The sequence below is a fragment of the Onychomys torridus genome, chromosome 2 (genome assembly GCF_903995425.1).
Source record: "Onychomys torridus chromosome 2, mOncTor1.1, whole genome shotgun sequence".
Classification (NCBI taxonomy): domain Eukaryota; kingdom Metazoa; phylum Chordata; class Mammalia; order Rodentia; family Cricetidae; genus Onychomys; species Onychomys torridus.
In genome coordinates, this window is record NC_050444.1 from 63038251 (window position 1) to 63056371 (window position 18121).

Sequence of the window (18121 nt, forward strand, 5' to 3'; positions counted from 1 at the left end):
AAGTTGACTTTGCACGCTGACACGGAAAGCACATACCTGTAATCCCAGTACACAGGAGACAGAGGCAGGAGGACAATTACAAGTTCAAGTCTTGACTGGTGTACCTAGCAAATTCAAGGCCAAGCAGGGCTGCAGAGTGAGATTTCGTTTAAAAAACAAACAAGAGCTCAGATGACACGTGCCTTTATGCCTAGCACTGGGGAGAAAGAGGCAGGCAGCTCTTTGTGAGTTAAGGCCATCCTGGGCTACACAGCAAGTTCCAGCACAGCCAGAACTGCATAGTGAGATGCTGACTAAAAAACAAAGAGCAAAAGAAAAAAGGAAAAGAAAAGAAAGAAACCCAAAAAGCAGCTGGGCAGTGGTGGCACACACTTTTATCCCAGTACTCAGGAGGCAGAGGAAGGTAGATCTCTGTGAGTTCAAGGGCAGCCTGATCTACAGAGCAAGTTCCAGGACAGCCTGGCTGTTACACAGAAAAACCCTGTCTCGAAAACAAAACAAACCAGAAAGAAATCAAAAGTTCACATTGCAGGGGAAAAAGGAAGCCAAGTCTGTGACCACCACTCTCAGCAACTGGTCATCAACAACTACTTATTTAAACTCTTTTTATTCTCTCATCTCTACTCTTGATTTTACTAAATATGTATAATTAAACTCACATAAATGGGCTGGAGAGAAGGCTCAGTGGTTAAGAGCACTGGCTGCTCTTCCAGAGGACCTGGGTTCAATTCCCAACACCCATTCAGCAGTTCATTCACAATTGCCTATAACCTCAGTTTCAGAGACCCAACACCCTCACAAGGACATATATGTAGGCAAAACACCAATGCTCATTAAAAATGTATATAAAGAAAGAAAAAAATTAACATAAACATGCTAAGTGAATATATGGTAGAGCTTCTTTGCATAATGCAGGAATTATGGTTTTCCAACTATGTATATCATAATTGCACTTACATTTTTAAAGACTGCAGGCCTAAAGTATCAATAATTCAGAATGGAAATCAAGAACTAGGCACAGTAGTACATGCCACTAATCCCAGCATTGGTAAGCAGAGGTAGCCAGATCTTTTTGAGTTCTAGCTGAGGTGAGATCCTGTCTCCAAATAAATAAACAAACATTAAAAAATCAATACCTGAACCAGAAACTGAATTTTAGAACAATCATTTAAATATAAAACAGAAAACTGATATACTTGATAATATTAGGTTGAAACACACTAAGTAAAAGATTTTACCTGAAGAATATATTGTGTGAGGTCAACTGCTTCTTTTTTTTCATGTACAAGCAGAGTTTCTTTATCTTCTACAGTAATAATATTAACTTCTCCACGACGTACTTCTCTCACACCTAAAGGCCGCTTTCGAACACAGACTCTGATTTTCTCCATTTCAGTCCAAGGGTTCTCTGAGGTGACCTGTCTGATATATTGTTTACAAATCGACTTTAGTTTTCAATACGATTCAATTACTCAAATAGTCAAAGTATCAGCATATTTTGAGTATATTTAATATAATTATTTTGGGTTTTTTTGTTTGTTTGCTGGTTTTGTTTTTAAGACAGGGTTTCACTTTGTAGCTCCAGCTGGTCTAGAACTTGCTAAGTAGCCCAGGCTGGCCCCAACTGTCTACCCTAGCCTCCCAAGTGCTGGGACTACAGGTGTGTACCATCAAACCCAAGTTTTGAGACAGGGTCTTCCTAGGATAGTGCAGGCTAGCCTGGAGCTCCTGTTTCTCTTGCCCTCACCTCCTGTGTGGTGAGACTACAGGCCTATACCACATGCCAAGCTCACTTAAACAATCCCACAGTAAATGTCAGCAAAGAGAAAGATTTTACTGGCAAACCTCTGGTTTTCATCTCTGCCCAACACCATCTCACTTTGTCCTACCCCCCTACAAAAAAAAAAAAAAAAAAAAAAAGGAAAGGAAAGAAAGGAACAGGCTAGTAACCAAACTCTCAGTTAGCTCTAAGACTCCTGTGTCTGGCTTCTAAATGTGGTCTCCTAGTGCTCTTTGTGCCCCAAACTCCAGTTGGTCATTCATCAAAATCTATCCTCATGCTGCTACTAAGACTCCAACGCCTCCCCAAGACCCAAATCTTGCACATTTAACATGTGTCTTGTCCATTAATCTAAGTTCTTTTTGTGTGTGTGTGTGTGTGTGTGTGTGTGTGTGTGTGTGTGTGTGAAAGAGAGAGAGAGAGAGAGAGAGAGAGACAGAGAGACAGAGAGACAGAGAGGAGGCCAGGGGACATCCTTAGGTGTCGTTTCTCCTCAGGATCTGTTCGCCTTGTTTTCTGAGACAGACTTTGTTACTAGGGCAAGCATCAGGGATGCACCTGTCTCTATGCCTCAGTGCTGGGATTACAAGCATGAATCAACACACTAGTTTTAATATGTGTCCTGGAGATTGAACTTGTCCTTACGCTTGCATGGCACACATCTTATCAACTGAGCTATCTTCCCAGGCCCCTGACCTCTTTTTTGCCCCACCCTGATATGAACTCATTCATTAGAATATAACTGTGTATTTCTTCTCAGAACATTTTTATGACTGGTCCTGTCCACTACTACCTCAACCTCCTATTCAATACATTCTTTCAATTGGTTTCAACACCCAGCATCTGAAGGACTACTTCTTGAGTCAGGGATACAAAACTAATGAGGTGTACTTGCTAAGCCTTATGTGGTATACATATCTAAGAACTACCCACTTGCACAGAAACTTCTCTAAAACTAGGTTGTAAGAAAATAAGATCCATTTTCCCTCTTATTTTATTTTCATAAAAGTCTTATTTTCATAAGGTTTTTGAAAACAGTTTTTTTAATCAGTATTAATAGTTTTGGTCTATGTAAAGTAATGTAATAGCAAGACAAATTGTTCCCTCCTTTACACTTTAAAATGTATTTGATAGCCCCTTACAAAAACTTGAAAAATAGATTTTATAAAAAAAAATCTAATACAAAATTATACAGTGATATAATTGCTTCATATAAATTCTGATTTTCTGAGCCTTCCAACTGGCTGGAAAATTATTTTTTTTGTCAGGATCTAAATTAGTTTTTCCAACAAACAAACAAACAAAATTTCTAATAAATCATAGTACATGATTTTAAGACATCTTAAAGCATGTTTTATTATTTTAATTAAAATGAGACTAATACATCATTTGAAGCCTGACATTTGATGATGAGCGAATGGGGATTTATTTTCTCTTCTTTTGCATATGTGCTTAATTTTTCCACAAGAAAAAAGGAGACAATTTTAACCTATTATTTTGGAATCTATTTTTGGTTTCATATTATCTGTTCCTTTATAAAATCTACTTTTTTTGTTTTATGTTTACTCTAATTCACTATTTTAACAGGGTTTTGGGTCAAAAATCTCCAGATGTTTAGCATTAATTGCCTAATCACAGGAATCTAATCAAAGAGGACAGAAAATGTTTAGTACTTTTTATTTTTGTTAGGCTTGGAGACAAGGTCTTGCAATGTGGCCTGAGCATCCACAATGCTAGGATTGCACATTACTACTAGGCCCAGCCAGTCATATTTTAGAGCTGTGAGGGGATTCCAGGATGAGTCACATGGACAAAAAGCTTGTGGTTTGTGGTTTTTTAAGTTCAAAAGGCAAAAAGGAAAGTGTGCTCTTTTCCTAGTGGGTACCTCTTGGTTCATTTGTTTTGGAGATAGGGTCTTTCTATGTGGCCAAGGCTGGCTGGAGCTCCTCAGCCTCTTGTCTGTCTTGTGAGTACTGGCTTGCTGGGGTGCCCCACTATGCCTAGCACAAATGGTTATATTTGTCTGCCATCTCTTACCTGACATCTAAGAGCCTCCAGATAACTTATTATCTTCATACCTAGAGTCAGACATCACAGCTATTACTTAATATTTGCAAGGCAAATATAATGGGAATATTCACACTGGAATATACATTCTAAGGCATGATGTGTTAAGCAGTGGACAGTAGTATTTTTTTAAATAATTTTATTTTATGTGCACTGGTGTGAGGGTGTCAGATTCCCTGGAACTGAGTTTTAGACACGTATGAGCTGCCATGTGGGTGCTGGGAATTGAACCTAGGTCCTCTGGAACAGCAGCCAGTGCTCTTAACCACTGAACCATCTCTCCAGCCCGGACAGTAGTATTTTTATAAATAATTCTAATTTATATTTTTCTGTGTTCAATAAAAGACTAAAATAGCAAAAAAAAAAAAAAAAGTTCGCTCTTACACCTTTCCGATCTACAATCTATAGTTAAAGAAGAAAATAGCACTAAATCCTCTGTGTCCTGCTAGAACAAGAATTTCAAATTACCATAGTACTTTCACCTTAAAACTAATCACCTTGGAGTGGGAGAGATGGTGCAGTGGTTAAGAGCACTGGCTGCTCTACCAGAGAAGTTATTCAGGAGTTATTTGCCTGCAACTTCACACCCAGAGTACTTGACATGCTCTTCTAGCTTGGATGGGCACCAGACACACATACAGTGCAGAGTCATGCATGTAGGCAAAACATGCACACACATAAAATTTTGAAAACCCAAATCAACTAGTTTGGAAAAATAAAAGTAGTACTCTGGTACTTTAGCTAATATAAGACCAGATGTAAATACTTTATCTTGCCACAGGAGGTGGTGGTGCATGTCTTAATCCCAGCACTCAAAGCAGAGACAGGGAATCTCTACAGAGTGAGTTCCAGGACAGCCAGGGCTACACAGAGAAGCCCTGTCTCAAAAACAAACAAACAAATCATGTGAATTGTGTGATTTTTTTTCCATTGTAGAAGACCAGTTAACTACTTTGCTTTCATGAACATACTAGGTTTATCATGTCACACTACAGTAAGTAACATAATAGGTCTGCTAGAGGACGGACAGCAGACCCTGGTAAGTAGCAGCTGTTTGTTTGATGTACATGAACAATATCAGCTTTTTGCTATCTGGAAAGTTCCAGTTCCTAATTATTCTGTCTCCACCCATTTACTTAGATCATTAATGCAAAATTTGTTCACTATCATTCATATATTACAGTCATTTACTAGGAATAGAGAGAGTTCTTGCGCTTCTCTAGTCACAGAGGAGAGATTTGTCTTTGCCTCTCCCCAAAATGTAAAAGTAATTATTACCTGACACAAGAATGCGGGATTCCATAGTTATAGCCCGAAACATGAGAGACTCTTTGAATAACAGGAATATCACTATTTCCTAGTTTGGGCGAGAAGTAATGTGATGAAAAGAGCGGAATGTTGGTTTCTGTTTGCATGGAGGCACCAGCAGCAGAGGCATTCAGGGCTCTTATATCTGTCTGGTCTGGGGACTCGTCAGGTAGAATGGGTCCCAGCACGTTCAGGAAAGTGGTCTTCTGCTCCTCTACAGAGAAGTCTGATAAGTCACACATTTCATTGCTGGCCGTTCTGGCTTTGCTATCAGCAGGAGAATCAAAATGCAGTTGTCTTCGGGGGCCAGATCTGAATTCCCGAGGCTTGGTATATAGGTTGCTTGTCTGAAGAGGAAGCTCTGGGCTACTGAGGGCTTTATCTTCCTCCTGCATAATCTTAATGATTTTGATAAGTTGGAAAAGACGTTTGCGGTCGTTCATGTCATGGACTCCCAATCTGGAGTAGTCCTTCATGGTAACCTTCGCTAGTTCATCTATTTTCTGGAGGCCAAGTGCAGTAAAATGAGGATAATACTGTGCAAGTTCAGCTTCACAAAGACATTCATATAACCAGGATGACATTTTTGTGACTAGATTTATATGAACTCTGAAGAAAAAGAGAAAAAGAAGTCATCTACATAAAGTAAACAGAATATATTCCTTTACAAATTAAAAGGTAGACAAATATGCAGGAAAATGTTTATCATCAAGTTTCCTAGGTATGTTTCTTCTGAAATGAATAATTAAACAGCAGAGTTTATAAGCAAAGCTGTTTTATATATAGCATATGAACAGTTGTAATTTGTTCATCTGTTTAATAATGTTTCTTAATCATATATTTAAAGTAAATATATGGACACAGACATAACATAAACAGCTTACTTATTGCTTGGGAGTTCCTTCTAACTTTGCAGTGTCTGCTTTGAATGCAGGTAACACACTGCTGAAATCTTGTTCTCAACCACTGATTGGAGCACGACTAATTTTAGATGTTCAACTCAATGTCAAGGCATGTTGCACAACTGTTTCCTATGATTAATGAGCAAAGGCTAAGAAGTCTTTCAGAATAGAAAGCAGAATAAAGTAGTGACCACAAGGATAATGAGCTAACACTGCTCAGAGAAACTGTATTTTTATCTACTATGTATTGGTAAGTTAGATAGAAGTAAAAACAACCAATTCAGAATCAACTCACTTAGTATTGCACATAATTCTAAAAGGTAGTCACAGGTGTCTACCTGAAGAGATTATCAATCAAATAATTTTCCTAGGAAATTACTGCAGTCACAACTATGAATGACTACACAATAAAACACTTAAAACCAGAAATTTAATTAAACACTAACAGGTGAAGTAGTAATAATACAAAATCTCTGTCTATTATAAATCAGAATTCTGAGTAGTTCTCTACTTTTCCTGTTAATCAAGCTCAAGTTCCTAAGGTTAAAAAAATATTAAATTGCTTTCAAAAATATGTAATCAGTATTTTAAATGTGTGTGTAAGTCTGTGTGAGTGCACATGTGGGCGTGCATACACATGACTGCAGTGTCAGAAAAGGATGTTGAACCCCCTGGTGATGGAGTGAGAACTGGAAAAGGTATCCTCCTTTTCAAATAGTACACCGTTAGCCACTGAGCTGTCTCCTCAGCCTGTTAGCCACTGAGCTGTCTCCTCAGCCTCTGTTAGCCACTGAGCTGTCTCCTCAGCCTCTGTTAGCCACTGAGCTGTCTCCTCAGCCTCTGTTTTGGTCCTTTTAGGGGTGGGGGGAGGAGTTTCTCTGTGTAGCCTTAGCCATCCTGGAACTCTCTGTAGACTAAGCTGGCCTCGAACTCACAGAGATCCACCTGACTCTACCTCTCGTGTGCTGGGATTAAAGGCAACCACCATCCAGCCTGTTTTTTTGTTTTTTGTTTTTTTTTTTTTTTTGTATAGCTAGTATATCCAAGGCTGGTCTGGAGTTTACTGCGGTCCAGGTTGGCCTCAAACTTGTGGTAATCCTCTTGCCTTGGCCTCCCAATCTCAGGATTACAAACAGAAACCACCATGCCTAGCTTTAAAAAAAAAAATTATAAATTATTATTTATTTTATATGTGTGAGCGTTTTGTCTGTCTGTATGTCTGTGCCTAATGTACACAAAGGCCAGAAGAGGGCAATGGATCCCTTGGGACTAAAAGTTACAGACTGGAGTTGTGAGCTTCCAGATGGGTGAATTGAACCCAAATCCTTAACAAGAGTGGCCAGTGCTCTTCACTGTGGGCCATCACTCCAGCCCCTCATATTTTCTTTTTCAAAATGGTTTGATACTTCAGAGTTTTCAAAACTCAATTATTGAAAAGTTGCTTTCATTTTAATTGATTTTTGTCCTTTCTCAGAGAAACACTGTATGTGTATGTGTGTGTGAGCGTTAAGGACAGCCTAACAAGGACAACCAAGGAGCTCCAAATAACTAAATTTGGAGAAAATACTATTTAGGAAAAACAAAAGACCAAAGGGTCCAAGTAACACATCCTAAACTGACTCTGATTTCATCTATTAGTGATAGGCTTCCCCTCTGCAAAAGCCCACAAAAGTTTTACAGTCCTTCCCTCAAGAGTGAAGTATATTTCTTTCCCACACTGCATCTAGAATGGCTTTCTAATTTCTTTTGGGCAACAGAATACAGTGAAATAGACTGCCATGCCTAGGTCTAGAGACCCATCATAGCTTTTACTGTTGAGAATTCTACCGCCATGTGAAGAAGTTTAGCCAATAGCCCAAGGCTCATACACTACTACTACTACTACTTTTATGGCCAAAAACAGATGCGCAAGAGAAGCAGTCTTAGACTATCCAACTGGAGCGTTGCCACTAGACCAGTGGTTCTCAACCTTCCTAACGCTGCGACCCTTTAATTCAGTTGATCATGTTGTAGTGACCCCCAACCATAAAATTATTTTTGTTGCTACTTCATGACCTTAATTTTGCTACTGCTAGGAATCGTAATGTAACTATCTGTGTTTTCTGATAGTTTTAGGTGACCCTGTAAAAAGGTGATTTGACCTTCCCACAGCCACAGGAAATGACTCCAGGTAACTATTAACAAAGCTTGGCCCAAGTAACCAACTAACAGAGCTTTAAGCAAATAAAAGGGCAATTGTTTTGAGCCACCAAGTTTGGGGCTAGACTGTTATATAACAATGATTACTATTTCATTTCTGAAACTTTGCCCTTTTTTGTTACGATTTTATGTTTAAATTTAGGAGCTATTTAGGTTCACAGAAAAATTGAGTAGAAAATAGACTTGCCAAATAGCTTGTCTCACACATGTACTCTTTCCCTTACTAGTAAACCTACATTGATAAAGAATCATTACCCAAAGTCTACAGCTTACACTGGAGTTCTTACCTAGGGCTACAGAACTTATGAAATTGGATAGATAGTTCATGTATCCTTTATTTAAGTACAACATGGACTAGTGTGATTGCTCTAAAAATGCTGGGTTCTGTCTACTAACCCTTCCCATCCACCTACCCAATGGTGACTGATGATCTCTTTGTCTGAGAGGCAGGGTCTCACTGTGTCGCACTGGCTGTCCTGAAACCCACTATTGTAGATTAGGCTGGCCTTCAACTCACTGAGGCCTACCACTGCCTCCCCAAGTGTTGGGATTAAAGGTGTAAACCCCATACCTGCTCAATGATCTTTTTACTACTTCCACAGTGGCTTTTCCAGAATGTCACACAGTTAGAAGTTTTGGTTTAAGCAAATTCTAAGCAGCTGTACTCTCTAGTTGGCTCAGCTTACCCATGGGAACAGACTATAAGTGCTATGCACAAGTTGTGCAAGAGTCTGTATTTTTGCACACCAATTCCCTTGGTGCCATACCAAACACTTCTCAGTTCAATTCTGATAACCACAGCCTCCACTGTATTCCTAATAAGTAAATGAGACTAAAATATTAATTTTGAAAGCCTTAAATAACCTATAATATCATGGGAAGAGAAAAATGTAGTAATTTTTAAAATAGCAGTCATTTGAACATGCAGATTAAATAGCCATGGTCATGGGTCTAACATAGCTGCAGCCATCCCACCTTTCTGGGCACTACAGTTGGCCTATGTTCCTTTGTTTTCAAACTCAACATGCTTCTCCTTAATCATAGTCCACTTGACAAAGGTTTATCCCTTCCTTTAACTCCTGAAGTAAGTATCAGACTCATTCTTGCAACTTCAAACAAAAAACATTTGAACTACCACTGAGGCACTAAATAAACAAACAAACAAATAAATAAATGAACTCCCAGATTTGGGGGATAGATGCATTGAAAATTTTGCTCAGATGATAATTTTACTTTACTGATCTATCTCTGTCAAAAAGACAAATGTAAAGGCTGTGGAGGGATATCAGCAGTAGGGTGCATGCTTAGTGTGAGCAAGGCCGTGGGCTCTGGAGGTAACTGTTCAGAAGTTAAGAGTGGTTGCTATTCAGGCAATGAAGTTCAGAGGTCTGGTGTTCAGATCCCAGCCCCACATAACACACTGGGCAACCTGCAAATGCCTATAATTCCAGTTCTGAGGCATCTGATGTCTTCTGGCCTCTGCTCACCACAGGTACACCCAGATACACAAATATGCACACATATGACAATCTGTGCACATAGAAGTAAACCATTACACAGCAATAAGTGTTGGTAGCTTTTCTAATGTGATTTGTACATATCACTCATCACTCACACAGACGCACACATACATATAAAAATAAATTTTTATAGCTGGGTGGTGGTGGCACACTCCTTTAATCCCAGAACTCTGGAGGCGGAGGCAGGCAGATCTCTGTGAGTTTGAGGCCAGCCTGGTCTATAGCGCTAGTTCCAGGAGAGCTGAGGCTACACAAAGAAACCATGTCTTGAAAAACAAACAATAAATAAATACAAATTTTTGTAAGCAAATTTACTACCCAGCAATTCTAACTCTAGAAACATCCTACAGCTACTGTGTACAAATATAAAACGACAGAATTACAAAGTCATTATATCACTGTTGATAATAGCAAAGGAACGGAGACTGGTTAAGTAAATTACAGTTGTCTTTCAAGTGGAATAATGCTATGAAGCAATTAGAATACTTAACTAAATTCTCCAATATTTACTGAAGAAAAAGAAAGCTTTCCAATACATTGCTAAGTGAATAAAGCAAGGTACAGAATAGTTCATAAAGGCATGATTTGTTAAAGAGAAAGTTAATTGATCCACAATAGCACTATATCTTTGCTTATCAGGCATAAATATCCTTGGCAGGTTGCATGAGTAATGGCCGTTGTCTCTTGCGGGGAGGGGAATGGGTAGTACAAGTGGGCAATCAAGAGAAGTAGACTGGTAGACAGCAATCAATGTTGGTAGCTATTGTCTTTCCTATTGTGATTTGTATTCCACTGATGTCTCCACTACCTAATAAGACCTAGAACACTGTTGGGCTTGTGCTTAATTCTGAAACTATTTTAAAAATTTTATGTGTGTTACTATTTTGCCTGTATATATGTGCATCATATGTGTGTTCTGGTGCCCTCAGAGGTCAAAAAAGGTCATCAGATCCCAGGAAATGGAGTTACAGACAGTTGTGAGCCACCACATGGGTGCTGGAAACTGAACCTAGGTCCTCTCAAGAGCAGCAAATGTTCTTTAATCACTGAGGTGTCTCTCTAGCTCCATAATGCCATTACTAATTTAAAAAAGACACAAAAACAACATATTTCACAGCTAGATAGATGGCTCAGTGGGTAATGTGCTTGCTGGACAAGCATGGAGACCTGAGTTTGGATCTCTAGCACCCACATCAAGACTAGGTGTGACACAACATGTCGGTAATGCCTGGGACAAAGACAGAAGGGTCCTCAACACTTGCTGGCCAGCAGTCTAAGCAGGCTCAAGTCTGTCTCAAAACATAAGGTAGAGAGTTGACAACATGGTTCATTGGGTAACAGAGCTTGCTACACAGCCTAACAACTTGAGTTTGATCTCCAGGACCCACATGGTGAGAGTAGAGAATCAACTCCAGTAAGGTGTCCTCTGATTTCCATGCATACACTGTGCAACACCCATCTACATGCAAAACAAATTAAAATGTAATACATATATATACTAAAATGTCAAGGCAGAGAACATTCTTATTTTAAGATGTTAAATAGGGTGGATCTTCATTTTAAATATCTGTCAATAAACCAAAGAGTACTAACTAATACAGATTACTAAATTAGGAGGAAAAACCCAGCATCTAGTTTAGCTCTGCTAAGAATCTGAGAAGCAGATGTGATACATGGTCTCAAGTTATTTAACAAGGATGGAGCTTGGGTTGTGTTTTGTTTTAGGGCCTTCTGCAATGTTAGAGATCAAACCAGAACTTTAAGGGCCTTATCAATGCTATGCAAGCACTCTGACACTGAGCTACCCCAGACCCTCTTAACTGTTTTTGTTTGTGTTTGTGTTTCGAGACAGGGTTTCTCTGTGTAACAGCCCTGGCTGTCCAGGAACTCACTTTGTAGAGCAGGCTGAACTCGAGCTCAAGAGATCCACCCGCCTCTGCCTCCCAAGTGCTGGGATCAAAGGTATATGCCACCATGCCCAACTCATTAACTTTTTACATTTAAAACCAGACTAAAAGCTACAACACATCATGAAATTAGGTATGCTAACATATTCTATAATCTTATTAAAGTGTATTTGTGATAGATTCTGTAGAATAAGTATATCTACTAAGTGCCTGGTATAAAACAGACACAGTGAGCATCTACAGCATTTTAAAAAATCATAAAAATTCAAATATCACAAAATACATAGTATAAGCTGGGTTGTGGTGGTGCACACCTTTAGTCCCAGCACTCAGGAGGCAAAGGCAAGTGGATCTCTGTGAGTTCGAGGCCAGCCTGGTCTCCAAAGTGATAGCTAGGACTGTTACACAGAGAAACCCTGTCTCAAAAAAACAAAAAATGCCGGGCGGCGGTGCCGCACGCCTTTAATCCCAGCTCTCGGGAGGCAGAGCCAGGTGGAGCTCTGTGAGTTTGAGGCCAGCCTGGTCTACACAGCGAGATCCAGGACAGGCACCAACACTACACAGAGAAACCCTGTCTTGAAAAAAATAAAAAACAAAAACAAAAACCCTTTCTACAAAAATATATTTTGTTCAAATCAGAATCCAAACAAGTTCCACACACTTGATTGCTATGCTTAAGTTTCTTCTTGCAAAGCAGTCCCATGTCCCCTCCCCAGCACAAACATTATCTCCTTTTCTTTCCGTTCCTCTGACTAGAAAGACAAAATAAGTATGTTCCAAGCGTGGAGCTTAATACTAAAGAAATCACTCACTGCTTATTTGAAATTCAAATTGAATCTTATTTGGTCTAAATCTGGCAACTCTACATTAGAAGCAGCATCTACATTTCTGCAAAATGTTCAGTTGGTGTTACTTAGTGCATTTCATGCACGTCCAGTCAGAATATACACAAATGTCTGTGAGGATTGCAGCCCGATCCCCTTGCTGACAGAGTCTCTCTTTACATTTGTCCAGTAGCTTCATTCATGGTGATCAATACCTCCTCACTTATTTCATTAGGGAGTTGCAAATCGGTGATTTTCTGATCCTCTCTTTCTTTAAGGAATTCTTTTTAGAAAAACCTTTCTGGGAACTAAAGATGGCTCAGCAGTTCAGTGTACTTGTGCTCTCACAGAGAACTTGATTCCATTCCTAGGCATAAACATGGTGGCTCACAACTGACAATAATTCCAATCGCTCGGGATCCGATACCCTATTTTGGCCTCCAACAGCACCAAGCACATAAGCGGTACACACACATACATGCAAGCACTTAAACATACTCATAAAATTTTAAAAAGAGCCAGGAGGTGTTGGTGCACTCCTTTAATTCCAGCACTTGGGAGTTCGAGGCCAGCCAGGTCTACAAAGGGAGTTCCAGGACAGCCAGGGCCATTACACAGAGAAATCCTGTCTCAAAAAAAAAAATAAATAAATAAATAAATAAATAAATAAATAAATAAATAAAAAAAAAAAAAAAAGAAAAAAAGAAAACTTTCTGCTTTCTGCCAACAACTAGGGCTATTTGATTACTCAAAATAGAATTTTTACATGAAGGCAAGTATAAATGACTTTTTTTTTTCTTTAAATTTTCAATTAATGAAGAATGCCCTACTTATTTTAAATGGTATCAGGTGACTTATTTCAGGATTTTAATGGTATTTTTTCATCATACCCATGACTAATTCTAGCATTTTTTTATATTCCATGTTTTTCATTCAATTGCCTTAAGCCTTTGATAGCTTCATCATGCATATTTCCTAACCTGAAAATAAGCTTTCCTTCAATGAATACATGGCTGTTATAAATAGCTACCCACAGACCTAAATTCAGGTGAAGGTTATGCATTTCCAGTTAAGAACAGAGGGCCTGGAGATGCGAGGGGTTGGGAGGAGGAAGAAAAGAGTCAACTTGTTCTTTGGAGACCTGCACAGCTCCAAACACCCCTGAGTAAACACTCAAGAGTCATTGCTATGCACTCCATACACTCAGCCATCTCTCTAGGCCCTCCATGTTACCTCTAAAAATATAGCTGTGCCTTCTAGAAATTTTATGAAGGAGTTTAAACTATTAAGAGAATACAGGATGAGACCAGGAGGTAGTGACACACACCCTTAATCTCAGCACTCAGAAGGCAGGCAAGCAGATCTCTTGATTTGAGGCCAGCCTGGGCTACAGAGTTCCAGGACAGATAGGGCTACACAGAGAAACCCTGTCTTGAAAAACCAAACCAAACCAAACCAAACAAACAAACAAATAAAAGAGAATACACGATGAGAATTTTGAAAGCTAAACTAATTATCATTTTACTTATTATCCACCTCTGTACACACTGGAATTAAGAATTTACCATTAAGGGGGCCGAAGAGATGGCTCAGTGGTTAAGAGCGCTTACAGCTCTTGCAAAGGAGCAGGGTTCAGTTCCCAGCACCAACACGGTGGCCTATGACCATGTGTAACTCTTGTTCAACGCCTTCTTCTGGCCTCCAAGGGCACCTGCATGAATATGGTGCACATAAACTCACATAGGCACACATAAAAACACATAAATTATAAAAATAAATAATTTCTTGTGTGTATTTTGAGACAGGGTCTATGCAGTGCTGGCTGTCCTAGAACTTGCTATGTCGACCAGGTTGGCTTTCTCTGCTGAGATTAAAAGTGTACGCCACCACTATTGGCCTAATAAATTGTTTTTAGAAAGAATTTATCTTGAAAAACCAAACCAACCCCCCCAAAAAAGGAATTTATCATTAAATCTGGGAAGATGATGACTCAGTGGACTTCTCTTGCCCCATATGCTTAAGTTTAAACCAGAGTTCAGATCCCCAGGATCCATTTAAAAGTTGGATAGGAATGAGGCTGGAGAGATGGCTCAGAGATTAAGACCACTGACTGATCTAGCGGTCCTGAGTTCAATTCCCAACAACCACATGGTGGCTCACAACCATGTATACTGAGATCTGGTGCCCTCTTCTGGTGTGCAGGCATACATGCAGGTAGAACACTATAGATTTAAAAAAAAAAAAAAAAAGTTGGGTAGATGTGTCAACTGACAGTTATCCCAGTACTCCAGAGACAAAACCAGGTAATCTCTGAAAGAAGCTGGTTGCCTAAAAGTACCTGAATCAGCAAGCTCTTGGCTCAGCTGAGACCCTGACTCTATAAACAAAGTAGAGAGTAATCAAGGAAAATACCCAGCATCCACTTCTGGCCTTTTCATGCACACACATACATGAGCACACACATCTGTCCACACACATGCAATAAAATAGAATAGTCTTATTACACTGTAACCCTAAGGATGTGAATGGAGTTCCCTGACATAAAGGTAAAAGGATAAAATTACCAATAAGAATCAAAACAATTGGTTAAGTATAATACAAGACAAACTTTTTTTTTTGGCGGGGGGGGGGGGGGGGGGGGTGGGTGTTGTTTCGAGACAGAGCTTCTCTGTGTAACAGCCGACTGTCCTGGAACTCACTCTGTAGACTAGGATGGACTTGAACTCACACAGATCTGCCTGCCTTTGCCTCCTGAATGTTGGGATGAAAGGTGTGTGTCACTACCTGGTCTCATCCTGTATTCTCTTAATAGTTTAAACTCCTTCATAAAATTTCTAGAAGGCACAGCTATATTTTTAGAGGTAACACTGAGGGGCTAGAGAGATGGCCTGGCCTATAAAACAAACTTTTAATAAGTTAAATATTTTAGAATATAGAGATGATGGAGAAGACTTTAAAACCAGCCAGACAGAAACATATGTATCTCTGTGGATTCCAGACCACCCAAAGTCACATAGTGGAATCCTTCTTAAATAAATAAATAAATAAACATAATAGGAGGTTTGTCTGATCTCAAAAACCTTCAACAATAAGTAGATCAAAAAGATTCCTAGAAAAATGACAAATAGGTAAAGGAAGTTGGGTGTTAAAGTTGACGATTATTGATTTGGTTTAGTGTTTATATTATATTCAATAATGTTACTGGATCACCAGAGCAAAGAAGACAAGTTATTTGTGCTGCTGCTCTTCCTCCCTTTTGTACCCATGACAAAAATCCAAGTAATCTATTTTGATGTTCTTTCTTATTGTGTGCCATGAAACTGCCCCAGAATCTCTCTTCTGGCTTATAATTCCATAAACTCTATTCACCTGTGAAACCACAATTAAGATACAGACCCACTATCCTCAAAAGACTCCAAATGCCTGTTTGCATGCCTTCCTTTCCTCTGCTGCTGGTGAAGATTACCACTGATCTACTTCCTGGCTTTATGTATTAGTTATAGTTCCTAAATTTTACCTAAGTAGAATTATATTCTCTCTCTCTCTCTCTCTCTCTCTCTCTCTCTCTCTTTTTTTGGTTTTTCGAGACAGGGTTTCTCTGTGTAGCTTTGCGCCTTTTTCCTGGAACTCACTTGGTAGCCCAGGCTAGCCTGGAACTCACAGAGATCCGCCTGGCTCTGCCTCCCGAGTGCTGGGATTAAAGGCGTGCGCCACCACCGCCCGGCCATATTCTCTTATTTCTAATGTCTTCCATTTACCATAATGACTTTGAGATTTATCTGCAATGCTATCACTATCCCTTCCATCTCCTGGAGAGGAGAAAGATCCATACTGAACCTGTGTGTTGGCCAGAGTAACAAGTGACTTCCAAGATTGGAACGGAAGTCTTCTCATGTCTGACTCTTGTTCTTTCCACCACCTCTGACAGGCCCAGTCACCACCCCTTAGCAGACCCCTACTGCATGGAGTAGCTCACAGCTGTCACTATCAGAAAAATGAACTGTAAATTAGTGAACTCCAGGGTGAGGGAGGATGGTAGACATATTTTTTTTACATACTGGCTGTCCTGGTATTCAATAGCACGGATATTCGGAGCTCTCTTTTGTGGTAAGCCTGGAGACTGCTAGCTCCCAGCTGTTGAGGTAACAATCAGAAATAGTTTTGGTATTCCAATAGCAAATTATCCTTTTAAAAAAAAAAATCAAGAAAGCAATTACATTAACTGTAGCTACAAAAAAAAAAAAAAAAAAAGAAAGAAAGAAAAAAGGAAAAAAAAGGGAGAGAAGGATTCTAGGGGCAGAGGCAGGAGGATCTCTGTGAGTTCCAGGTCAGTGCCTGGTCTACATATCAAGTTCCAGGATAGCCAGGGCTATATAGAGACCTATCGAAAGAAAGAAAGAAAGAAAGAAAGAAAGAAAGAAAGAAAGAAAGAAAGAAAGGGAGGGAGAAAGGGAGGGAGAAAGGGAGGGAAGGAGGGAGGTGTAGTGATGTACTGTGTACCCCAACATACTGTTTACATGAGGATCAGAGGAAAAAGCCAACCACTATATTAACATACAAGTCAGGCAGCGGTAGCATATGCCTTTAATCCTATCACTTGAGAGGCAGGGATCTGTCTGGATCTCTGTGAGTTCAAGGCCACACTGGGAACATAGCCAGGCATGGTGATACATGCCTTTAATCCCAGCACTAACCATAGAGGTCTGGAGGTCTGTACAGACAGACAGGAAGTGACAGAGCTGAACAGGAAGAGGAAGTGATGTAGCTGGGTTGAGAGAGCAAATGAGAGAACAGAACAGAAAGGTATATAGCTGTGGGTAGACAGGAAGTAGCTCACTTTGGAAGCTGCAGAGTTGGTGAGGTAAGGTCAGCTGTGGCTTTTCCTATTTCCCTGATCTCTCAGGTTTTCACCCCTATATCTGGCTCCGAGTTTTTTATTTAATAAGACCATTTAGCAATTCATCTACAGGAAGGAAGGAAGGGAGGAAGGGAGGAAGGGGGAGGGAGGGAGGGAGGAGGGAAGGAGGGAAGGAAGGAAAAAAGAGAGAAAGGAGGGAAGGAAGAAAAGATCTCCACAATGAAAACTATTAAAACACTGATAGAAGAAATTGAAGAGATCACTAAAAACTGGAAAGACTTTCCATGGACTTCTCAGAAAAAGCAACACTGTTAAAAACATATAACCCAGGGTTGGGGATTTAGCTCAGTGGTAGAATGCTTGCCTAGCAAGCGCAAGGCCCTGGGTTCGATCCTCAGCTCCAAAAAAAAAAAAAAAAAAAAAAAGGAAAAAAGCCCCATATAACCCAATACAAAGAGTCAATACCAAAATAAATAAATAAATCCCTATAAAAAACAAAAACATCAAGCCCAGATGGTCTTCAAACTAGAAAACCTACTTCTGTTAGAAATAAGTCTGGTATTGCAAATAAAGGCCATGGCACCGACTGAAGTATCTGGACAAAGTACAACTTCACTTTTGCTCTGGACCAAGCTGGTACATGCTCACAAAAGAAGAGCATGCACACCAGGGCAGGAGGTGCATCTGCTTCTTTTGTTCCGTTTTTTTCTGAGACAGGGTTTCTCTGTGTAGCTTTGGCTGTCCTGGAACTTGCTC

General features: G+C 39.7%; 1 protein-coding gene across 1 annotated transcript in view; it reads right to left on the minus strand.

Annotated features, from left to right (window-relative positions):
- Kif24 (kinesin family member 24) overlaps positions 1-5739 on the minus strand; it is a 45676-nt gene extending 39937 nt beyond the window's left edge. Inside the window, exons 1-2 of the mRNA XM_036179200.1 lie at positions 5126-5739; positions 1239-1422 (exon numbers count right to left, since the gene is read on the minus strand). Of these exons, the coding sequence (XP_036035093.1) occupies positions 1239-1422; positions 5126-5739 (798 nt within the window). The remainder of the gene's footprint in view (positions 1-1238; positions 1423-5125) is intronic.
- Between the last annotated feature and the right edge of the window lie 12382 nt (positions 5740-18121).